Source organism: Epargyreus clarus, unplaced genomic scaffold (genome assembly GCF_041222505.1).
Source record: "Epargyreus clarus isolate Ecla_fem2 unplaced genomic scaffold, WU_Ecla_fem_2.2 ptg000035l, whole genome shotgun sequence".
Taxonomy (NCBI): Eukaryota; Metazoa; Arthropoda; class Insecta; order Lepidoptera; family Hesperiidae; genus Epargyreus; species Epargyreus clarus.
The window spans coordinates 7,151,846-7,178,764 of record NW_027332240.1 but is presented as its reverse complement, the minus strand read 5'-3'; the positions used below and the strand labels follow the sequence as shown (position 1 = coordinate 7,178,764).

Sequence of the window (26,919 nt, the reverse complement as noted above, 5' to 3'; positions counted from 1 at the left end):
TGTATGTATGAATGTATGTAAGCTTGCGTGGCCGCGATTTTAAAAAGCTTCTCATCTAATTTTAATGAGTTTCGACAGAGGAGGTGGCGCATCTGTGGCCGACCTCAGGTAGGAATCTAATCCTCTCTGGGGTTGATTACAAATGTCCATGGGCAGCAGTAGCCACTTACAATCAGGTGAACTTCATGCTCGTCTGCTACTCCTACATTATACAAACAAATTAAGTCCATAATTTGTAAAGAAATGGAAAATAAAACTCAGAAAAACTTTGGCAGCCGATAAGTGTCTTAGAATTTGCATTAATAAGCTTTTCTTTTACAGGTCTACGCGGAAATGATTCTTCAGCTGCGGAGTTAGAGGTGAAAATCGCATGATGGCAGTCAACAGTCCCGGTGGTTACCCGCCCTTGTCGCCGAAACCCTTAACTCCGAAGAGCCCTCGGCATTTCGTCTTCCCGCAGAAAAGCCCTTCCATTACATCCAGCACTTCCTCATCTGGGTACTACACACCTCAGTCCGGGTGCAGTTACGACAAGCACGTGCCGCCAAAGAGCCCTTTAGCGCATGGGCACAGAAGCCCTATCAGTCCCAGGCACTTCAACTTCCCCCAAAAGTCTCCTTCGGGAAGATCTAGCCCTTGCAACTTTGATCGCATTCCCCATGGGTTGCACTACACGACATCCCTGAAGCATCACCGTCGAGAGAAGTCGCGATCGCCGAAGCCGCCTCCAGTGCACATCCACACCAACCCTGGTTATGTGTCTCCAAACCGAACGCGGAAGCTGTACGGCTCGACCTCCACAGTCAGCTCCCCTCGCCTAGTGACGTCACCGAGCATTATATCCAGTCACACGGACGACTCCACAGATGCGATGCCGGGGACTCCCTCCGCGATCGTCCACGACGCTGATGACGAGGCAACGACGACCTCGTCAAGGATTTGCCGTAAATCCACATCCGATTTGACAGATATGACAGATGACACTCCTCAAACTCGGTCGACGAGTATCAGTCGTCCGTGCTCCCCGATGCGCAGGGGATCCATGAAAGGAGGATTGGCATATCTCGCGAGTAGACGAGGATCGAGGGAGTCGACGATGTCCAACTGTGACTCCGTGGAGGATATAGGACCTCTGAACTTCCAGAACACGATGCGGGGGAGGCAGCGACGAACTTCGAACTTTCTGGAGTTGCCGGGTGAGTAGGATATCTTGACATTTCACGCTCTATAAAGTTGTTCCGGGCACATATGCATTTATAGCCAATTTCCGGACGTCGTGCGCAAATAAAATTTGTTACGTAAATAAATTCTCTTCACACTCATCGTCTGCTTGTACGCTACCTACGTTTATATTGAATGCATTTTGACGACCGCGTGGAAAAGCGGTCACCATGCTGGTTAGACGCGCAGAGAGTTCCGGGTTCGATCCCCGGCCAGAGAAATATTTGAATGATGAATTTAGATTTAAGCTCTGGATTTGGGTGTTTGTTTATTCTTTTTTTTATAATATAGGAGTAGCAGACGAGCAAGCAGTCCACCTGATGGTAAGTGGCTACTGCTGCCCATGGAGATCTGTACTTAACCCCAGATAGGATTAGATATTCCTACCTGAGGTCGACCACAGATGCACCGCTACCCCTGAGGACTAAGCTGGAACGCCTCTGAAAAGTCTGTCTCCCTTACCACACCCTTCAAAATGGAACACAGCAGAGCCTAACACTGCTGTTATTAGGTAGAAATAGATGTGTCGGTGCCGCCGGAGTCGAACCACAAAGGGTTCTACCACCTTCTAAAACCCTATTCGTCTAAGTATATGTACATGACACTTACACATTATTCGTATATGTTACACATGACACTCACAACACACTCAAACTTAGAAAACGTCTAAGCATCAATTTTGCTCTGTTTTTGAGAAAGTTTAAATAAAACCGAGTTACCGTATTTAAACGAGAAAATACAGGATAGACTAAAAGCTTAGCTTAACCATGTTAGAGTCTAAAGTTGTTATACACCAGTTTTCATGTTCATATTTCAGTTTCTCTATAACGATAGGTATATTAGGAAATTTGGATAGTTAACTAAGGCTCTGACCTTTAAATTTCTTTATGAAAACAAATAACTTGAAACGTGTGGTTATAAGCCAAGTGTTTCATTGCAAGCAAGATAGCGATAGATGGTAAAGTATTTTAAGAAGATATTTAATTGTCATTTGATATGAAATATGTTATACTTTACTCTACTTACTTTCTCGATGACAGTTCTTTGTAGTGTTGTGACCAAATAAACAATGATATCGATCGCATATATTTATTATATAATAAAATAAATATTATTATGTAGTATAATAAAATAAATATTATTTTGAACAAAGACAAATACAACAAAGCTTACGCCGTAAGAAAAATAAGACATAAGTCAAAATTTTTAAAGAAGTAGGCATTATCAATCAAAAATGTATACGTGTAACATCTTGTAATGAAATATAATATGTGTAATATAATATTATAGTTAATAATTTGTACAAAAGTATCCGGCAGTAGTTTAGTTTCTTACATTTTGTAAAAAAAACGGGTCTGTTATCGTGTTACGTTTATCGTTATAGCTTCTATAGTAATCATTATGTGTAGCACATTATTACCTGTCCATGAAGTACAGTATTATCTGTGTGACGTTTTAACGTAAACAACACAAAGTTACATGGACGTCGATCTGTCATCGAGAAAATAAAGAAATGGAAATTGTATAATACTCGTATATTGACAATCTAGTAGCTATTTTATATTGCAATTACGAAAAAAATATTTATATCACGTTAATTAAAATATTATGCCTGAGCAATAATCATTTCAATTTGAATTTTACCAAAATGCACATTCATAAAATATGGTAGTATTCATAAATGTAAATAGTATCCCATGTACAAATATATTGTTGTTGATCTATTGTCTATACTAATATTATAAAGAGGAAAACTTTGTTTGTTTGATTGTAATGAATAGGCTCGAAAACTACTGGACCGATTTTAAAAATTCTTTCACCATTCGAAAGCTACATTATCCACGAGTAACATAGGCTATATTTTATATGAAATATATTTGATAAAGCTAGCTAGCTAGTCCTTAATATATTAGATTTCGCTACTCGCTTGAGGTATGACTGAATATAAATACAGGCGTAAAATATCAAGGAGGTTCATTAAGTTCATAACGTTCATTATTATGATACTGTAACGGTACCTTAGGACTCAGAATATAATAGTAAACAATGTTAGACATTAGAAGTATATACCTATTTTTGCTATTTCTGAGATTTTTTATAGAATTGAAGTAACAAATGAATTTGAAGGTGGTACCCTTTGTGGTTCGACTCCGGCGGCACCACCGCCACACCTATTTCTGCCTAATAACAGCAGTGTTAGGAGCTGCTGTGTTCCGGTTTGAAGGGTGTGGTAAGGGAGACAGACTTTTCCGAGGCATTCCAGCTTAGTCCTCAGGGGTAGCGGCGCATCTGTGGCCGACTTCAGGTAGGAATATCTTATCTTATCTGGGGTTGATTACAGATGTCCATGGGCGGAAGTAGCCACTTACCATCAGGTGGACTGCATGCTCGTCTGCTACTCTTACTATATAAAAAAATAACCTGCAGTTCTTCGAAGGGTGTAAGGGAGATATACAGCGAGGGTTTCCAACGTAGTCCTCAAGGCTAGCAAAGCGTCTAGCAACCTTCTATAGATAGGAATTTTGTCTTAGGTCGATTGCAGATGCAGATTTTTTTTTTGACGTGGGGAAACCCTCCTCTCTGCCGCGGGGGCAACTGAGAGGATAAGCCGGACTCTTACCGCCTAAAACCCCACGGTGTTCCTCTGGACGCCCATTGCCGGGACTGCGGGTACGCTATAGCATTCGCCCGCGGTCCCGGCGGCGTTTGCGCACAGCAGGGCCCGTCTCCGTTTAGGATGGAGTTGGAAGGGACGTTGCAACCTACCCTAAGATGGAATGCATGCTCGTTTACCTTTAAAAGTGGTAGAACTATCAGTGGTTCGACTCCGACGGCACCACCGCCACGGATTTTTGTTTAATAACGGCAGTTTTAAGCGCTTCGGTGCAAACACTCAGTTTCGGTGCAAAATCAAAATTTGAAGGGTGTGGTAAGGGATACGTACGATTTCGGGGCATCCCAGCTTAGTTCTTTTTTTGCATTTGTTCTACCTCGAGTGTGAATTTAATCTTGTCTGGGATTGATTACAGATGTCTATGGGAATTCGTAGCCACTTACCAACAGGTGGACTGCATGCTCGTCCGCTACTGTAATATTTAAAGAAAGTAAACTCATTTTCACTCATCATCGTTTCATGGAAATACAACCTTAACACTATAGAAAGTGTAAGTCTAATGATTTAATGTCCAAGAGTCCTTCGGGAACAAGTTGTAAGTGAGTTAAGCGGTTAAATGGAATTGTACATAATTGAGAATTGCAAACGGCTAGAAATTGCCAAGTTGTCAAAGTAAGTCTCCCGTAAGGCCACTAATTTAAGACTTAGCTCTCCGGAGATGTAGGTTAGTGATATCTTTTTATTACATTGCTAACTTTTGAGTTGTAATTTCTTGAGATTTTCAAGTTGCTATTTTGAAGGTGGTAGAACCCTTTGTGGTTCGACTCCGGCGGCACCACCGCCACACCTATTTCTACCTAATAACAGCAGTGATATGCGCTGCTGTGTTGTGTTTTGAAGGGTGTGGTAAGGGAGACAGACTTTTCCGAGGCGTTCCAGCTTAGTCCTCATGGGTAGCGGCGCATCTGTGGCCGACCTCAGGTAGGAATATCTAATCCTATCTGGGGTTGATTACAGATGTCTATGGGCGGCAGTAGTCACTTACCATCAGGTGGACTGCATGCTCGTCTGCTACTCCTATGTTATAAAAAAATAAATACAGGGAAGTAAAATGCTTAGGTACATATTTGCTAAATTAATTAATATGTTTCATGAAAAACATGAAGACCCCAACCAAACCTGCAATGGAATATTAAATTTAATTATGATATTAAACGTCTACCTGGCCGGAGAACGAACCCGAAACTTTCAGCGATACAGCGTAATGTCCCATTGCGCTATGCACCATGTTAATGATAGACTTCAATATGAATTCAAAATAACTACAACTTTATTTCTAGATAATTGGTCTTTAAGCTGGAATAGGTTCCAGACTTCGCTCAGTATTGAAGAGACTTTTACCCAGCACTGGGATATTAAAGGTTTCAGCCAATTAACGCCATAAAACCTTCCAACCGTTTAAGTTCTAATTCAAACGACATTCACTCAAAATTTCTATCATAAACTCCTTTTTAACCTAATGTTATTCAAGGGAGACCACTAAAATATTTAAGTAAATTGTACTTAGGTACGAGCACACGTGAGACCCTTCTCAGAAGCTGTTAAGGGTACTTCTACCTTTGTATTTATAATGAACAGACTTTCGCTCATTAAAACGACTTTCGCCGAGGACGGCTTCAATAGGCCGCAATTGAAAAGGCCATTTCATATACACATTTTGTAAAACGTATATTTTTCATTTATTTTATTTTGACACTTTTCACATGTTAAGAAGTATATAAACTTGAAGAATACCTTTTATAAAGAAATTTTAATATTGAAAGAATATATTGTTTTAAGAAGCTCTGTAAAAACTTTTGAAGAGACTTTGGTAATATGATTGGGTTGATGCAACCACATAATGAAATATTGACATCAAAAGCTGCATGATAATATATAACAAGCCTCGGAAAGCTCTCAAATAGAATTTATAAGTAGGTTTTAAAGGAAATTTTGTGATGTGACTGGATCGATGCCTCTGTCATACCTATTTCCGGCTTACAGCAGCTATGTAGCGCTGCTGTATTACGTTTTAAAGTCAATATTCCATGGTCCAAAACGTCAATATTTCATATTTACATACTTTATTGTAAAATATATTAATCTAATGAAAAGTCGTCGTCATTATCGTCATCCCATTATTATCCCACTACTGGGCACGGGTTACCCCTCAGAGAGCCACGCTGGCCAAGTGTGAATTGGTAACCTTCACGCACTGTTAAGAACTGTTTTATTATAGTAAGATCTCTCTTTCTCTCTCTCTCTCTCTCTCATATTTTCTTTCTCTCTCAGACTTGTAGGTTTCCTAACGATGTTTTCCTTCGCCGTTTTACAAGTGACAATTTACACATAATACGCACATAATTTTGAAAAATCGTGCATACCTGGGAATCGAACCACGGACCTCCTGAACAAGAGTTCCAGTTTTTAACCACTATGAAAAGACTGAAGCTGTACAAAATGATCAGAATCTTTATTATTCTTTATATTTATAATGAAAATACTTTTCTCATTAAAACTACTTTCAGGCGACGGTGCCAACTCTTAATTTAATAGTTCGCCATTTTAATTTTAAACGGACCTTTTTGCTCATTTTCTGAACTTTATTATTACTTTTCTTGCTTGATGAATAGATTTTTGGTAAAGATACTGGTTAATTACTTTTTGGTCTTCGTAACTTGTCATCTAATTATCTTTCAATTTTAATTTATAATTTAATAGTTTAATAGTTTTTGACAGTGTTTTACCCTCTTAGGGTTAATTTTCCAAAAGTGGTGAAATAGGCGTTTTGTTATTCCGAATCTGAACTCTAAGAACTAAATTTCATAGACGTGGCTTCAAAAGTGGTGGATTTGAAGACATAATTTGCCCCCGAGGGAAACAGAAATTAATTTTACCTTAGGTCCATATGACTTGTCCCTGTAGTCTCGGGACTAGAATAGGGCTACGGTACCCCCTGCTTGTATGAGGCGACTAAAAGGGGGCTTCTGGGGTTGCGGGCGGCAAGAGTGGGAGCTCGATTGGGGCATCGCGCTCGGAGGACTCCGGTTGTGTTCCATCGGAGATCACGGAGTTCTCCACCAAGCGCCGAGGATGGCCACCGGGGGGGTTTTAGTGCGGTAAAAATCCCACATAATCCGGCGTCGCTCCCACGTCGTCGGGTACCTTTTGAAGGTTTCCCCCTCGGAAAAAAAAAGTGCCTATGTCTACAAAAGGGACTTTCGTCAAAATTTCAATGTTTTATTTTCGGCAGTTTAGGCTCTTCACCCAGTCGCTTATGACGTAGCAAATGGCGAACTTAATCTCAATAGGCCACAAGTGAATAGGCACATCTTTAAAGCAGCTGGTGCGAAGTTTTTAGGTTACACTAGCGTCACTCAATAGGCTCCAATTGAATACGGCACACCTTTAATGGAGTTTTTTTGTGCCAATTTTTATGATACCTTGATGTCACTCATTAATCTCTTATGCGCTTATGATGTAACAAAGAGTCAAAGTACTCTCAATTGTCTATCAATAAATAGACACACATCACACCTTTGAACCAACTTGACTGTGCCAACTTTGATGATACCCTAATGTCACTCATTAATCTTTATGATGCGACAAATGGTCAACGTACACAATAGGCCACAACTGAATAACACGCATTTAATTGGCTCTTAAGTGCCTTACCGTATGTTCACACTGTACCGCTGGCGTCGCTCACTCATCTTTCATTCGCTTATGATGTGAAAAATGGTCAACGCACTCAATGGGCCGCAATTGAGTAGACACACATTTAAAACACCTTTTTAGTGTAAAAAAATCATTACTTGGTTGCAACGACAGCGCTCGCTATTCTCTAACTCGCCTACGACGTGACAAATGGTCAATGCACTCAATAGGCCGCAATTGAATAGGCGGACGTTCACCGCCTTTAGCCTCCAGTCGTGTTCAGAGATTGCGTCTCGTAGCCTATTTAGCACATTGTACACCTTACAGCAGCGTTTGGGTGCCAAATTTGTAGGTTACGTTAGCGTCACTCGCTGGTATTTCACTCGCCTACGATGTGACAATCGGTGCACTTATTCTCAATAAGCCACAATTGAATAAGCACACTTTTAAAGTATCTTTCGTGTCCAACCATATTTTAGATAACATTGGCCTCATCTTTCACTTCCTTATGATGTGATAAATGGTCAACACACTCAAAAGACGGAAATGGCATAGGCACACATTTAAAACAGCTTTTTAGTGACAAACTTAATTTTTTGTGTACAACGACTTTGCTCGCTAATCTTTCACTCGCCTATGATGTGACAAATGGTCAACGTACTCAATAGGCCGCAATTGAATAGGCACACATTTAATTGTATCTTAAGTGTCCTAACCTTATGTTTAGGTTACATTGGCCCCGCTCGCGCACCTCTCACTCGCTCATCTTTCACTCGCCTATGATGTGACAAATGGTCAACTTACTCAATAGGCCGCAATTGAATAGGCACACACTTAATTGTCTCTTAAGTGTCCTAACCTTATTTTTAGGTTACATTGGCGTCACTCGCGCACCTCTAACTCGTTCATCTTTCACTCGCCTATGATGTGACAAATGGTCAACGCACTCAATAGGCCGCAATTGAATAGGCGGACGTTCACCGCCTTTAGCCTCCAGTTGTGTTCCAAGATTGCGTCGCATAGTCTATTTACCACACGGCACGCATCGTTTGGGTGCCAAATTTTTAGGTTACATTATCGTCTCTCGCCAATCTCTCACTCACTTATGATGTGACAAGTGATCAACGTGCTCCTTATAAGCCACAATTGAATAAAAACACTTTTTAAGTACATTTTAAGTGTCCAACCATATTATTAGGTTACATTGGCCTTACTCGCTTACGATACAACAGGTGGTAACCATACCTTCACCGTCTTTAGAGCCTCATACGGCACGCCTTATAGCAGCGTTTGGGTGTCAAATTTTTAGGTTACTTTAGCGTTACTCGCTTATCTCACACTCGTGTATGATATGACAAATGGTTAACGCACTCAATAGGCCGCAATTGAATAGGCGGACGTTCACCGCCCTTAGCCTCCAGTCGTGTTCCGAGATTGCGTCCCGTAGTCTATTCAGCTGATAATCTTGAGGTTTTGTATAGAGGGCATTAAGTCGCTTTGAGAATTCTTGTTATTCAGAAATTAATAACATTTTCCTTAGTCCTTATTATTGGAATTCGCTTTTATTGTAACTAACATTTTCTTAATAAAGTATTTTGGTAAATATTGAATATAAGATATAAAGTACTAAGATATTGGATTTAAGGTAGTCGGATCTTGAAGGTTCCTTTGTGGTTCGACTCGTCACAACTACTGCCTAATAACAACAGTCTTAACTGCTGTGTTCTGGCTTGAATGATGTGGTAACGGAGACATTTAAATGAGGCATTCCAACTTACTAGGTGTAGCGAGACTAATCCTATCTTGGATTGGGGTGTGGGCAGTGACCTCTTACGATCTGTCGGTCCGCCTGTTCGATTACAAGTTTGACGACCCGCGTGGCGGAACGGTCGCCATACCGGTCTCACGCGCAGAGGGTCCCGGGTTCGATCCCCGGCCAGACAGATATCTAAATGATGAATTTAGGTTTCTGTTTCTGGGTCTGGGTGTGTGTGTATTTGTCTTTGTATGTGTACATGGCACCCACGATACAGGGAATCCTAGTGTGGGGCTGTGAGTGTAGAAAGCGTTATTATTTATTTATTTATTTAAGTAGTAATTATATAAAAACAGGATTGTATCGAAGTACGTGCTTAGGCAATATATATCATATCTTTCAGTTTTAATAAATTCTGACACATCTATACATATAAATAAAATGGGAGTGTTTGTTTTTATGTATTGAAATAACCGCTTTTTACTACATGCATAGGAATATATATACGGTACATACACAAAAAAATACAATTTTTGTCTGTCTGTCTGTCTGTCTGTTTGATTTGGCTAATCTCTGAAATGGTTAGACCGATTTTGACTGGACTTTTATTGGCAGGTAGCTGATGTAATGAGTAACTTAATCTACTTAGTTTTAACGATCTTTTTAAGTGAAACATCTATAGCCGCACGTAAAACCGATTTCTGGCGTGGCGACGCATGCCGTGGCGTCGCCACGCTATACGATGGTATATATATACAGTCTATATGCAGTAGTGTGTACGGTGTGGCGACGCTTTGCCATGCGGATCGTAATATTTTATTTTATCATTATGACATATTTAGTTCCTATCACAATATGTTCTTTTCTGCATATTACTTTTACAAAATAATGTCGATGTTTCACATCTGCCAGGCGTTCCGTGACGGCTCACATTTTTTTTTTGTTTATAATATTGTTAGATTTCTTTTTAACATGGGTGAAACCGCGGGTCACAGCTAGTATGAAATAAAGAGATGATAAAAAATTGTTATAAATATTTTCAATTTAATATAAAATTGTTTACATTACATCGCCGCTAGACCATCGATCTTCTATAAAATAATGCTTTAGGACAAGGTGCGCCATGAAAATTCCTCTCATATTACTTGCAGGCGGAATATCATGAAATGTATTATATGAGTAACATACATTGAAGACAAACAATATGCACACGATATATGTATTAAGTATTTATTATGTCTAAATTTATAAGGATGTTAGCTTTAGCATTGTTATGTATGAAAAATGTGTTGTATGTAAGTTATGAAGTGCATTTAAAAAAATACTAAATAATCTATCACTGGTTTTGGAAAAATATATGAATTACTATATCACAATATTACATATATTGTGATATAGTAATATAAAAAAATATGAAATACAAAAAGTACCCTTGGTCTAGTATAATACTTACCAAATTAAACAAAAGTTGGTCCTTCGGGCCAGATAAGTCCAAAATTATCAATACATAGTAATATTTTATTCACGTAGCGTTTTGACATAACTTGGTGGTAGAACCCTTTGTGGTTCGACTCCGGCGGCACCACCGCCACACCTATTTCTACCTAATAACAGCAGTGTTAGGCGCTGCAATGTTCCAGTTCGAAGGGTGTGGTAAGGGATACAGACTTTTCCGAGGAGTTCCAGCTTAGTCCTCAGGCGTAGCGGCGCATCTGTGGCCGAGCTCAGGTAGGAATATCTAATCCTATCTGGTGTTGATTACAGATGTCCATACGTGGCAGTAGCCACTTAACATTCGGTGGACTGCATGCTCGTCTGCTACTCTTATGTTATATAAAAAAGAAAACTTAATAAAAAATGTATAAGAAAAAATATCTGAAATAAGCACAATTACACCTCAGGGTTTGTTTCAATAACAATTGGAGAGGATTTAATATCGTTTGAACTTCAAAATACACAACACGTCTTCTAATGATTCTGACAATGGCAATGAACTCTCTTCATCATTAATTCACTAGACTGGATCATATATGTCTGTAAGTATTATAAAAATATATAGTTGGTGTTTCTGTTTAACAAAATTATCTTGATCAGTAGACTAACGGTGGTGGAACCCTTTAGTTTGACTCCGAACGCACCACTGCCACACCTATTTCTGCCTAATAACAGCAGTGTTAAGCGCTGCTGTGTTCCGCTTTGAAGGGTGCGGTAAGAGATTATACTTATATGAGGCGTTCAGGGATAGGAACGCACATGTGGGCACCTTAGGTAATCGCATCTTATCAGGGGTTGAATACCGATCATGGGCGACTATTACTGCTATATACATAATAAAATATAAAGAGTTATATAATACAATATTTAAAAAAAAACAATTATGCGTTTAGACACAATACATAACTCTAGTTATTAATTTATTCGTACATACATCCATTTATTTTACATTCACAAAGGTTCACAAATAGAATATTCCAATATTTAATACGAAATACAAAAGACCATAACCACATGATTGCAGACAATACTACGAACGTTAAATCTACAGTAGCACTACCATGAGTTGGCATAGAAACGCCACTATAGAAATGGTAAATAGAAAACTATTGTCATTTTGCTAGTGAATAACATAACTACTATCGTTACGGTATTTCTTGACAACGTCTGTCAAATTAATGACTCATGGGACCGAATTTGTATGGCAATAGATCATAATGACATTCGCTAGCGATTTGATTTCGATAGGTTTTTTACGTTACGAGTGGCTCACACTACGGAATTTAGTTCTACGAGTAACCACCAGAGGCGCTGTACAATTTTTCATACATTTATTTTACGCAGTCGCTAGCGAGTAATACTTTTGTAAACTCATGGTAGTGCTACAGTAAATTGCATAGTATAGTTGTTTGCAATATAAATTTAATAGTAATTTTATTGCGGTGCGGTAAATAATAAATTTTCTTTATTTCTCTTTAAGGCGATTTCAAAGATTATTTATTAGAAATAAACTCTATTCTACTCGTAAAGTTATTGAGGCTTACCTTTCAGTTAAAAAAATAATTCCCTATATGATTCGAGATTCCTATTATGACCAACTATTTCTGCTGTATAAGAATATAATGTCTATTGTGTTTTACTTTAAAAAATGTGATTAAACATATATAAGGCATTCTTATGCTTAGGTGGTAGAACGAGTGTAGCAAGACGGGACCCACCACCAGGCCTAACGTGAAAGTTCAATTTTTGAAATTTTTAAGTATCAATCGGGTATGCAGGCCACTAATCAACCTTATGGTTGGTAAACACAGCCGCCCACTGACATCTGTAATCAGCTCCGGGTGATGTTAGACTCTTACGAAAGTTTGGCCCTAGATGTGTCGCTATACCTACGTTGGAACGCTACGGATAAGTATGTCTCTTACTACACCTTTCAAAACGAAACCTAGCAGCACTTTTAATTGCTATTATACAAAAATAGGAATAGCACTGGCAGTGGCGGACTAAGCCGCTAGAGAGCACTGGTGCCTCCAAGTGCATCCACGGGTTCTACCGCATTGAAAACTAACTTGTTCAATTTTACCGTTCGTGCTTTTTATCTGCACTGCGAAAAGTAATGTTTCTTGAGCATATGTATGTATGTCTCATTCTTTAGCCCACCCTCTAGACTAAACGGCTTAACGGATTTTAAATATGAGGTATTGTTAGATTCTTGTACACAGTGACAATGATAAGGATATATTTTTAAGCAATCGGGTTTTTGAGTTTACTAGCTGACCCGGCAAACGTTGTGTTGCCATATAAATAAAAAACTGTTAAGGGTGAACAACCCTTATCACTTAGGAGTATGAAAAATAGATAGTAGCCGATTCTCACCCACTGAATATGCATATAAAATTTGGTGAAAAGCGGTAAAGCCGTTTCGGAGGAGTACGGTAACTAACATTGTGACACGAGAATTTTATATATAAGATAATAAACTAGCTAGAATATTTCTTTAAGTATTAGAAGTATGAAACACATAATTACGTACACAAAGATTTGTGACAGGTACACAAAAGGTATTGGGTTGACTGTGTGGTTATATTACAAAGTACAAAGAACCGGTGAGCCAGTGAACGAAGCCATGTAGAAGCGAATTAATGGCCGTCCCGGCTTAGCCATAGACCTACAAAGAGTTAGAAGTGACTTTAATAATTATTTAATACATGTTCCTTTGCTTTTTAGATCCGTACACAAAGGGTAAAAACGGGACTCTATTACTAAGCCTCCGCTGTCTGTCTGTCTGCAATTCTTGTACGGAACCCTAAATGTGCAAGTTCGATTTTCATTTAGCCATTTTTATCAAAGAAGCTCCCATTAGGATTCTCTATGTCGTGGGTGCCATGGGTCGAACCGGCCGGGGATCGATCCCAGAACTCTCTGCCACCCGTGCCTAAGTATATTAAAGACGATTGAAGGAATAACTGTGACTTTATTTATTTATTTAATAAAATTATTGCATCACCTCTAAGATGTAATGTACAAAAGGGCAAACAAAATGCCTGATGGCATACTCTACCAGTCAATATACCACCCAGGGGTGGATGAAAAGGATTTGCAGCAGGTGTTATGCTAAATGCTAAATGCTAAAAGACAATAGAAACAGCAGATATATCAAGCAGACTTTAGTATTTATTTTAGAAAAATATTCCATCTAAATAAGTTAAAACTTTTGAAATTTCGACATTGTTATAGTTGTACAGTTTACAACTCTTTAATAATTATATTTAAAATAACTATAAAAACATTACTCACCTAATAAGTTGAAATTATTTAAGACGCATAATTAAAAGAAGAACAACACACATTAGTTACATATATAATATATATTTAAAACTTAAGATTGTTGAATATGCAAAAACTGTTAATATATCCAGTTTTTTAATCGCATTAATTTCATATTACACATAAAGCCGTTAATTTAATGAATGCCCTTAAATTAATGTAAGAGTCGATGGAAAGTTATAAATTAACGTTTGTGGTAAAAAGAACACCTCTCATCAACAACCCATTACTGTACCACTGCTGGGCACGGGTCTCCTCTCAAAATGAGACGGATTAGGCCATAGTCCACCGCGCTGGCCGAGTGCGTATTGGTAGACTTCACATACCTTGGAGATTTTTTTATAATTCTCTCAGGTATGCAGATTTCCCCACGATGTTTTCCTTCACGGTTTAGCAAGTGATAATTAATTTCTAATACGCACATAACTTTGAAAAATCATAGCCGAGTTTCTTAACTATCACTGCTTACAAAAAGAACACCTTTAGTATATTATAAAGTCTATGGTAAGTTCATGTCTGACGAGCGCTCGTGCAATGCCAATATCCCTAACATTGTACTATGTTTAATTTGCACTTCGACGCTATCGATTCTGATGCATATTTTTGCGATAAATTATTATTTTCTTTATAAATCGTTGCAATATAATGTACAAATATCTACATGATATTCAATTTGAATATGCTTTATATGTACCTATTCTATATGGCAATTATTTACAGATATTTATAATGAGGTAATCAACCCCCGATAGGATTAGATATTCCTATCTGAGGTCGGCCACAGATACGCCGCTACCCCTGAGGACTAAGCTAGAAGGCCTCGGAAAAGTATGTCTCCATTACCACCATTCTGCAAACCAGAATACCGCTGCTGTTATTGGGCAGAAATAGGTGTGGCGGTGGTGCCGCCGGAGTCGAATCATAACGCTACTACCATAATCTTACTACCATTATATCGTTTTGGCGGCTTCAATAAAGGTGGTAGAACAATAAAATTTAAAGGTGGTAGAACCCTTTGTGGTTCGACTCCGGCGGCACCACCGCCACACCTATTTCTACCTAATAGCAGCAGTGTTAAGCGCTGCTGTGTTCCGGTTTTAAGGGTGTGGTAAGGGAGACAGACTTTTCCGAGGCGTTCCAGCTTAGTCCTCAGGGGTAGCGGCGCATCCGTGGCCGACCTCAGGTAGGAATATCTAATCCTATCTGGGGTTGATTACAGATGTCCATGGGCGGCAGTAGCCACTTACCATCAGGTGGACTGCATGCTCGTCTGCTACTCTTATATTATATTATAAAAAAAAAAGAAAAAAAAAAATCATTTCTACACTAACAAAACTTTATATTAGCGCACTTAAAATACTATTACAAGAGTTAACGAGTTCGTATTTCTATGATTTCAAAGCTCTGACTCGATTTTAACTGAAAACTACTCGGAATTGCTTGCTCAAAGTTATCTGGTCATTACTGTAAAAGGGTTGACTTATGTTGGTTGTATTTATGATTAGGTATATCTTTTATATCCAGCTTACTATTTTATATTGTTTAACTGAAATGTTGATCTAGATATGTGGTAAGGGAGATATTAACTTAGGATTAAAACTACTTTGCAACAATCCGCTACAATATGTATGATGGTATATATTTTAAACCAGTATGTAAAACAATATATTTACCATCATACAAATTGTAGCGGATTTTTTTTTTATAATATATGAGTAGCAGACAAGCATGCAGTCCTCCTAATGGTAAGTGGTTACTGCCGCCCATGGACATCTGTAATCAATTTAGGATAGATTAGATATTTAGTCGTCCATAGGCGACAGTTACCACTTACCCAGGTCCTTTATCAGCAGGGCTGCATGTTCGTCTGCTACTCGTATATTATAAAATACTAGTTTCAACGCTACTAAAGAAATAATAAAAACAGGTTTTTTAATAGCTTATAACTTTTTTTTCGCAGTTGTTGAACACTCCCGCCCGCGCGTCTGCTCTCTGCCCGAGAAGCCTTACAACCCTCGGGTGTCGGACGATCTCTACAGACTCCGCACCTTCTCCATCACGACCAAGGGTGGCGTCGTGAACTGCGGCGACTCTATATGCAACCGAAGAAGCCGCTCCAATACATCTGTCAACTCTACTAATAGCAGGTATGATTTTATTTAAACGGTTTCTACACTCACAGCCTCATACTATGATTCCCTGTGTCGTGGATGCCATGAATACACACAAAGACGAATACACAAACACCCAGACCCAGAACAGATATCTAAATTCATCAGATATCTGTCCGGCTGGGGATCGAACCGGATCGAAGGGTTCCGGTCTTTGCGTGTCAGACCGGTATGGTGACCGCTCCGTCACGGGGTTCGTCATTTAAAAATATTTTTTTTGTTAGTATAATACAAATATATTGGCAACACTTGTCAAGTGTCATATTAGTGACATCCGGGTTTGACTTTTTCTTCTTCATTCGATGGCCGATTCGATAGCATTGTTTGTGAAATGTTGTTGTACTACTAGCGTAATAACTAAAATTAAGTGAAATATTAAAGCAGTAAGGTAAAATAAACAGTAATTACAGAAGATAACCATATATTTTATTTAACACGACCATAATTACAATTTTTTTGTTTATAGTTTTCTTGTATATTCTGGAAATGAGTCCCCTTTTTGCACGACTCATGATGCGAAGCATCAGAGAGTGCTTTACGATCGAAAAAATTTTTTCGCTTCATTTTGGCGGCTATTTTTATTATTATAGCCTTGATAGTTCACGGAATCAAGATATTTTGCATACTATTGTCGAGATAATTTAATGGAGATTAATTCCATACTTTTTAAAAATTGATTTACTGCAATAGAATTGGAAAAAAACACCAAAATAGGTCAAAAAAATTTCCTGTCCGTCATGTGTGAAACCTGAAAACACTGTAACTTGTGAAAAAATCCATCATTTGAGTTATTTTTTTTTTTAATTCTAATCGACGATTGTAGGTCACTGAATGCGAATGATTAATTAATTCAGTGTCGTTTAATTGCAATTAATAAAAAACGAAAACTACAAGATTGTATATCTATAGATATTATGTACATTTATTCCACCAGGGGCGCTTGTGCAGTACCTTCTTCCTACTACAGCTGTTTTTTCGGCAATTAATTTTGAACGACTTAAGTTTTTTTTTTTTTTATATTTCATAATTAAATGAGCATTATGAGTCGTGCACTTTTGGATTTTCCAAACTTTTTAGTTTATAGTATATTTTATTACTTAAAATTTCATATATTTAGTAACTATAATCGTAAATGAATATTTTTTCCTCTATTTTCAAATATTTTCAAAGTGCCCTATGTAATAGCGGTCTAGATATAATTCGGAAGGAAAATAAATCATATTCAAAATTGGTTACAGGTGGTAATGAATGATAGTGGTCACATACTATCAGTTGGATTGTATGGTCATTTACTAGTTCAAGATATAACTTTTATGAATTGCATTTTATTCATGAAGAAAAACCGTCTTAAATGTTCAATAAGTAGTAGATCGAAATTAGGCATGACGTCATTCTTATATAGACTTTGTGAAATAAGAGTAGGCTTCATAAATACATAAATAAAAGATGGAATCTCAGTATTATTTTTATGCTGTTTAACACAATTAGCAAACAATGTTGATTTTCAAGTAAAATCCGCAAAACAATCCATTGTATTATTCCTTTGTTTTAATTTTAACAAATGTGTACTTCAATCATCAATACTGAAATAAATATAACCTTTAATCCTCTCAAACTCCTACACGTTTAATAAAATAATTACCAATTTCAAAGCGAAATAATTGGATATTTTCAATAGCCCTCAACTCGGGCGGGCGTAAATCCCTTGTCCGTAATAACTACTGAAATAAAATAGCCGCATTATGTATTTAATTTATATTTATAAACGGAAGTATCTGTTTGGGTTTTTGATATATTTACCCATAGATTAGTAAAGATACTTCGCCGCCTTGAAATTGAATGAAGCCACAAACGGCTTATTATAGTAAGTTCTTTTTTTGAATTCTTGATAAATAAAAACATTTTTAGAGAAAATTTACGAATAAATGACTAATACTGCGTAATTTACATAATAAATAAATAATTTATAATAATAATTTCAAATATTTTAGGGACATTTTAGCACGGAGACGTGGCAAAACTTTTTTACGCAACTATTTCAATTCTCAAAACTGGGCACATTTTCTTGTTAGGAGTGAGTAATCTTTACTAATCTATGTATTTACCACATAATATTCATGTAACTAGTTTAATTGAATATTGAAAGTCTAAATAAGCTAATTGGCTGTGGCTGGTTTAAGAAACCACACATAAAATAAATGTAAAAAATAATGCAAACTAAAAGATTTCTATGCTTTAGTACTCACTAGTTTTAGGGAGAGATCCGTGACCAGCAGTGGGCCTAAAAGGGTGGCATAATCCTTACTTCCTTACTAATATTATAAATCCGAAAGTAACTCCGTCTGTCTGTCTGTCTGTTTGTCTGGTTGTCTCTTCTTCGCGCCCAAACCACTGAACCGATTTTAATGAAATTTTGTACAAAGATAGTCTGAGACCCGAGAAAGGACATGGGATAGTTTTTATCCCGGAAATCCCACGGGAACTAGGGATGGCGATCTATTCTCGAGTAAACGGAGAAATGAAATGAAATGAAATATATTTATTTTGTATAGGCCAACGGCGGCACTTACAAATTGTCAGTTACAATATTTTCTTAAACTACTACCGGATCGGAACGCGACCTCTACTGAGAAGATCCGGTAAGAAACTCAGTGGGTTTGTCTTTTTTAATTTTAAAAATAATTATTCTCTTTTTAATTTTTTTTAAATGCCATTATTTTACATATAATTAATAAAGCATTAGCTCCAGTATCTTGCTTTACATTTATCTAAAAAAAAAGAAGTTTGTTCAGCAAGATACGCTACACTTTGACATTTTCATAATTAACTAATAATTATGTTATTGATCAGTCCCAAGCTGTTTTATCATTAATATAATCAGAAATTTTATAATAAGCTTTACGACTAAGTGTGCTTTTGATAATAACTTTAAATTTATTAATTGACAAATTTCTGATTTTGATGGGCAGTTTATTATAAAAACGTATACATTGACCCACAAAAGAATTACTTATTTTGTGGAGACGAGTAACATGTGTAGAAAGGTTAAGTTTGTTCCTTGTATTTACATTATGCGTGTCACACCGTTTTACAAATTTATCAATATTTTTCCTTACATAAATTAGGTTTTCATATATGTATTGGGATATAACAGTTAGAATATTTATTTCTTTAAATAGTTCTTTTAGTGAAGCTCTTGGAGGCAGGCTGTAGATAGCTCGTATAGCTCTCTTTTGCAATATAAATATATCATTTAGGTGTGACGAGCACCCCCATAGCAATATACCATAAGTCATAATGCTATGAAAGTAACTAAAATAAACTATTCTAGCTGTTTCTACATCTGTTAGAAGTCTAATTTTTTTAACAGCATATGCCGCCGAACTGAGTCTACCCGACAATTTATCTATGTGGCAGCCCCATTGCAATTTGGCGTCAATAGTAACACCTAGGAAAACAGTTGACTCCACGGGATCCAAAACCGTTCCATTTAATAACACATTGGTTTCAACATGCTTCACGTTGGGTAACGAGAACTTGATACATTTAGTTTTCTTCTCATTAAGAAGAAGATTATTTATGTTGAACCAATGGATAACTTTCGAGAGAGCATTATTTACTTCGTCATAATTATTTAATTGTCTTTTAATCTTAAATAAAAGTGAAGTGTCATCAGCAAACAATACAATCTCGTGATTATTCCCTACATAGTAGGGCAAGTCATTTATATAAATTAAAAACAGAAATGGACCGAGTATTGAACCCTGCGGCACGCCCATTGTAACAGAAGCACCGGGCGATTTTGTACCATTTACATCAACCTTCTGAATTCTATTATTTAAGTAAGAAGTCAAAAGGTTGAGAGCCTTGTTCCTGATTCCGTAGTGGTGTAATTTCCTGACCAGTGTCTCATGGTGGACACAATCAAAGGCCTTAGATAAATCACAAAACACACCAAGGGCATCATGCGAATCATCCCAGGCCTCATAAATATGTTTTAACAATTCAATCCCTGCATCTACAGTAGAGCGATTCCTTCTAAAACCAAATTGGTTGTCATGAATTTTTTTTTTTTTTTATTAAAATACTTCAGCAGTTCATTTAAAACAATTTTTTCAAAAATTTTACTTAATGTTGGTAGAATAGAAATTGGCCGAAAATTGGTTGGATCAGTATTACATCCCGATTTAAATAAGGGAATCACTCTACTTTGTTTCATAAGGTCAGGAAAAACACCACAAGTAACACAAGCATTGAACACAGAAGCCAAGTGCGGTGCAATAAGGCCGATAATGGAAGAAACGGCTTTAACGGAGAGCCCCCATAGATCTGCAGTTTTCTTAGAATCAAGACTATTGAAGGCATTAATGATATCATTCGCATTAACAACTGAAAATTCAAATCCTGTGTTACATTCATTTACACTTTGTTTAAGCATGTTTTCAGCGGAAATAGGAGATGATTTCAGAGTTTTAGTTGTTAAAATAGGCATGTTAGTAAAGAAATTCTCAAACTCTGATGCCACCTCTAGATCCCCTTTTACATCAGTATTATTTATTTTTAAAGTATAGTCTTGCTGATATGCCAAATTCTTATTAGTTTCACTATTAATAATATTCCACGTTGTTTTAATTTTATTTGATGATTTTTTAATCTTATTTCTTAAATATAGAGACTTAGCACAGGAACAGGCCATCTTAAATATTTTAGAATATTTTTTTACATATTCCTTAAATTTAACATTATGATTATAAGATCTCTCATAGTATAATTCATATAATTTTTGTCTACTTTTGAAAATACCTTTAGTTGCCCATTCACTAAATTTGGCAGTGTCACTTATAGTTATCGGTTTAAAAACTTTGCCAAATTCACCACTGATCAGATTAAACATAGAATTATATAATACATCAGGATCACCGTGTACAGGCAAAAAAGGAATTTTTTGAGCCAAATTGCTTTTAAATAGTTCAAGGCGGTTATTATTTATAGGAACAAACTTAATTTCCTTTTTTTGGACTTTCTTAACTTTCCTAGGGAAAACTGCTAATTGACCACAATGGTCAGATTCTAAATTATGTATAATTGATGTATTTAAAGATTTCAAGTCCGTAAAAATATTATCTATACAGGTTGAGCTCATAGCAGTTATCCTAGTTGGTTCTCGGAAAATGTTGTATAAATTATAAGATTTAAAAAGCAGAATAATTTTCTTACTTTGAGGTGTATTTTCAAGTATATTGATGTTAAAATCCCCACAAACAATAATTCCCTTATTAGAATTCGAGATTTTAAATAAGACTTCTTCCATTATCTTTTCAAACTCCTCATAGGATGCAATAGGGGGTCTATATACGTTAACAACCAGGAACTGGTCAAACTCTATACAAGAGATTTCAATAACTCGCTCAGCAGACAGGTTCACGATGTCTTTTCGTTCTTTATATTCTATATTTTTATTAACAATTATGAGGGAACCGCCACGTATCATGTTTGTTCTGCTGAACGAGCTGGCAACCTGATGCTTACAAAAATTAAATTGGATTTGCTCGGTTTTCAACCAGTGTTCTGTTATACAAAGAATATCCACATTACTATTATCTAAGAATAATTCTATTTCTAGATCCTTGCCTATCATACCTTGAATATTCTGATGCACCAGGTTGATCGATGATAAATTTGATATGTAATTATTGGTATTACTCGTATTGCAAGAGGTTGTCTCTATTGTCTTATTAATTAATTTAAATTATTGTTAATGTCAAAATTAGCCAAAATATTGGCAGAAGAAATGTCAATATTATTAGATCGCTCAATAGAAGCAACCTTGGTAGCCAAGTTCTTGGCTGTAATATCAAAAAAATATGATAGCGAAACAGCTACCTGTCTTTTTAAATATCGGTTAAGATAATATTTATCTTTTGTCAAATAAATTTTTTTAACATAATTGTTAATGTCTATTATATGAAATTTCATACTATTATTACATGTCAAATTATTTAATGTCAAGTTAAGATTATATCTATAATTATTTTCCACCTGTGACATATTGTGACAGTAGGGAAAGGTAAACATTATGATTTTATCTACTTTTAGACTATTTAATGCACTGTAATAATTTGATAATGTGTGTTTGTTTACATTTCCTTTATCACCGATTAATATAATTAATGTAGTATGGGCACTGAAGTTATAAGTCAAAATTTTGTGCATGATATTCTGATATGATAAACCATATCGAGAATCGCTTTTGAACCCAAAACATCGATTGTTTTATTCGATATTAGTAAGGATTTAATCGTAAACTATGCATTTGATCAAGTGATGATCTTTAGCAAAGTTGAAGGTACAAATTTTCAGTTTTATGTATGTTAGTATGTTATATTATTTTTTTATTATGTTATATTATTACATCCAGTTTGATTCACTTTTGTTTTATTTTTGCCTAATAACAGCATTGTTAAGCGCTGCTGTGTTCTGGTTTGAAGGGTTTGGTAAGGGAGATAAGTATCCGAGGCGTTACAACTTAGTCCTTAAAGGTAGCACATCTGTGATTGACGTCAAGTGGGAATCTAATCTTATCGGAAGTTGACTACATATGCCCACGAACAGCAGTAGCTACTTACTATGAGGTGGACAGGTTTCTCGTCTACTTCTCCTATATTATAAATAAAATGTAATTAATAATATTGACCAATAAATAAACAACAATTCGTATACCACTCGAATTGCGCTTGATTGAATAATGTCCGTGTCGAGCACCTCGCCACAAACTGCTGTAATTACATTCAGCTTGATTGACTTCACATTGTTTACAAAATATCGTTGTTTCTGTAAACTTTATTATTGAATGCGATATTAAGTGATATTTGTTTTGTAAAAGTTTAATTATTTACGTCCGATATTAATAACAAATCTAATCAATTTTTACCTACGAAAGTTGAACAATAGAGTAAATAAATAAAAAGTAACAATAATTCGTAGACTCGAATGTCGCTTGATTGAATAATGTCCGTGTCGAGCACTTCGCCACAAACTGCTGTAATTACATCCAGTTTGATTGACTTCACATTGTTTACAAAATATCGTTGTTTCTGTAAACTTTATTATTGAATGCGATATTAAGTGACATTTGTTTTGTAAAAGTTTAATTATTTACGTCCGATATTAATAACAAATCTATTCAATTTTTACCTACGAAAGTTGAACAATAGAGTAAATAAATAAAAAGTAACAATAATTCGTAGACTCGAATGTCGCTTGATTGAATAATGTCCGTGCCGAGCACCATGCCACAAACTGCTGTAATTACATCCAGTTTGATTGACTGCACATTATTTACAAAATGTAATTGTATTGGACAAAAACCTTTTGTAAATCGTACGTGAAACTAGGATTATTTTATTTATCTGTATAATAAATACCTTTAAACGAGCAATTATTGTGTAGGTATATATAATCTAACTCTCGGAAACGGATCTAATTATTCTAACGGCATTTAGTATACAGGGTATAGGGCAAAAACCTTTTAAAATCGAAGATGAAACGAGGATTGTTATTCATCCAAACTTTCTTATTGAATACGATTTCAGTGCCATTTGTTTATTCAAAGTTCATTAACGTTAAGTCTGTGAATGTTTTGTCTAAGTCTGGAGATGGAATCAAACTTTACATACGGTATTTATATTGTGTTTGGGTTTATTTGTACAATGTAAATTGTTAGTTTGTAATGTAAGGTCGTAGAACCCTCTGTGGTTCGTCTATGGTGACATCACTGCTTCATCCAAACACACATATTTCTGCCCAAAAAGCAGTGTTGAAAAAAAGAACTGCTGTGTCCTGGTTTGAAGGTTGCAGTAAGAGACATTTCCGAGGCATTCCAGAAACCTGAAAACGTTCTGAAACGCATGGGAAACGAGTGCTGCTCCTTTATTTAAAAAAAAACACATATTAGCTGTTCCAGTGCTACACTGACTTCTACAAAGCATTTAAGCCCTGTCATAAGACTCCACTCGTCCGATTGAACGATGACTGTACCGGTACCCAAAATCGGGTAGACTACCACCCGTAGGCTACGTTTTAATGTCAATTTCTTAAAATGTATTATATGACACGTATATTAGGTAGTACCTTGAAAACTAATGTAAGAGACAGCCCTATTTTAAGACCCCACTCGTCTGATTGATCGACGCCCGCACCAAGTTATGTTCTGCTTGATTGACTCTATTGCTGCTTTAATGTTACGGTGTTGTAATTTGAAGACTATTGGGTTTAATTAGTCAGGTTAAATTTAGTTATCAATAATATTGCCTTACTAGCTGTTATCCGCGACTTAATATGGAGAGTACTCTTTCCTTAGTGAGTGCCTACACCATAAAATAAGCGTCTAGCTATGTTTGGGTAGTTAATAACGGGTAGACTACCGCCTGTAGGCTACGTCTTAAAAAAACGTATTTATGGACACGTTTCATAGCTTTTGTGGGGTCACATTAATATTAGCTTTTTCGGCATTGACAAAGAATTTAAGTGACAGCCCTATTCTAAGACTCCACTTGTCTGATTGAACGACGCCCGCACCAAGTGCCCCGCTCCAAACGATAATTACGTTCTGCTTGATTGACTCTCCATTGTTGCTCTAATTGGGAGATGGACCCTCTATTAAGTAAGGCAAACGTACTATGTTTTGGAGTTCGTCTTCACTCACACGTATAATAACGAGCAAAGTTAAAGAGTATGATTTTCGTAGTAACTATTTCCATGTATTCGTCGTCGTCAGTTCATTCTTCTCCCACTGCTGGGCACGGGTCTCCTGTCCGAGTGAGAAGGGCCATAGTCCACCGCACTGAACTCTTACACGTGAAGGTTTCTTAACGACGTTTTTCTTGACCGTTAAAGCAAGTGATAAATATTTTCTAATATGAACTTTGTTGTTGTAGTAACTTTGAACTGGGAACTGGCCTGTTGAGTGTCAATGTATCTAAACATATTCTAATTCATGTGGAGAAATGAGCCTGGATATTTATTTTTTGATTCACATATTCCATTTAGTTTATACATGTTCATTGTGAGTGAACGCTTAACAAAACTTTAGTTACAGTCGAGTTGTGGCGATTAAGTTTGTCAAGGCGGAGGTTAGGACGGTAATTGTTTTTGCTTTGGGAAACCGCATTTACCCGGTCGGGGTATCGGATAGGAATGTTACCTTCATTTATATGCGACATGACGACTACATATGAGGCTGTTAGAACCAGAGTAGCATAACTACAAAAAACGATTTACAATATGGAGAAAAGTAAGTGTATAGTCCGCTCTGAAGTTGTCGCGAGGAGGTGTAGACATAAAATTTATGGCGACGCGATTCATTTCTATATTTAGAGTGGACTAGCAGTTTTACTCGGCCTTTACAACATTCTTAAATTACGAAAATACAGATAGGTCAAAAATCATTAAGATGCAGTTAGGCCACTCTGGTTCTAGCAGCCTCATATATGAGCGATAGCTCGAGCCTCTGTGGTTCGACTCCGACGGCAGCGCCGCCACACCGATTTCTGCCTCATAACAGCAGTGTTAAACGCTGTTGTGTTCTGGTTTGAAAGGTGTGGTAAAGGATATACTTTTTCGAGGCGTTTCAGCTTAGTCCTCAGGGGTAGCGGTGCATCTATGGCCGACCTCAGTTAGGAACATCTAATCCTATCTGGGGTTGATTACCGATGTCCATGGGCGGCAGTAGCCACTTACCAGCAGGTGGACTGCAGGCGTATCTCTAAAAAAATCATGGCAGACGGTCGGCGACAGTCGTTAGCGACTAACGATAGGCAGCGACAGTTGTTTACTGTAGTTGAATACCGACCCCAATAGTTGCCAGATACCAGTGGAGATTGCAGACTGTTGCGCAATGTCAGCGACCATGATCATATAGACCTATCGTAACTCGCAAATTTAGTGATTTCCTACAATTCGTACAGAGCAGTTCCATTTTTTCATATGGGCAATCGGAGTCCTTGCCCGGGGCCCCAAAAATCAAGGGGCTCCAACAACGACATTATGATTTTAAGGTTGCCTGATTGTATTATAATTAAAAATAGAAATCGACTGACTACATAGTTGATTTTATTTATTTTATAATTTTATTTTTTCTTGTTATTAGCTTTTTAGTTGCAGGAATTGAGTTTTTTAATTATTATGGGGGTCCCATTATACCAAAGGACCCTGGCATTGCTTAAGACGTACTACTAAGGATACTCTACCGAGGCGAGTGGGCAAGATTCTTTTGTCAATAAACTCCTTATACCTTATAATATTTTGCTCAAAGGTATTTTAATTAAGGCAGTGGATGCCTTTTAAGATAGCATCTATTGAGACTCTTTGAATTAATTTAAAGTACAACTTATGTTTTGCTACATTTAATTTTATTTATAGTCAAGAAGCGCTTGAATATGAATTCTGAGCGAAGCCAATCAGTATTGAATTAGATTTTGTCTTTAATTTCGTTTTCATGTCTCTGCCGGCATGGATTGCATGGATTTTGGCTTCTTTGTTTCTGTCTTTCTTTTTATCTTCTACCAGCTCACAGTGAATATTGAAATTAGATTTTATCTTTAATTTTGTTTTTATGATTCTGCCCATGGATTAGGCTTCTT

General features: G+C 36.7%; 1 protein-coding gene across 1 annotated transcript in view; it reads left to right on the top strand.

Moving 5' to 3' along the window:
* The first annotated feature begins 326 nt into the window (after nt 1–326).
* LOC140756772 (uncharacterized) overlaps nt 327–26,919 on the top strand; it is a 76,484-nt gene continuing 49,891 nt past the window's right edge. The window contains exons 1-2 of the mRNA XM_073092330.1: nt 327–1,196; nt 16,069–16,255. Coding sequence (XP_072948431.1) covers nt 371–1,196; nt 16,069–16,255 — 1,013 coding nt within the window. The 5' untranslated portion in view covers nt 327–370. The remainder of the gene's footprint in view (nt 1,197–16,068; nt 16,256–26,919) is intronic.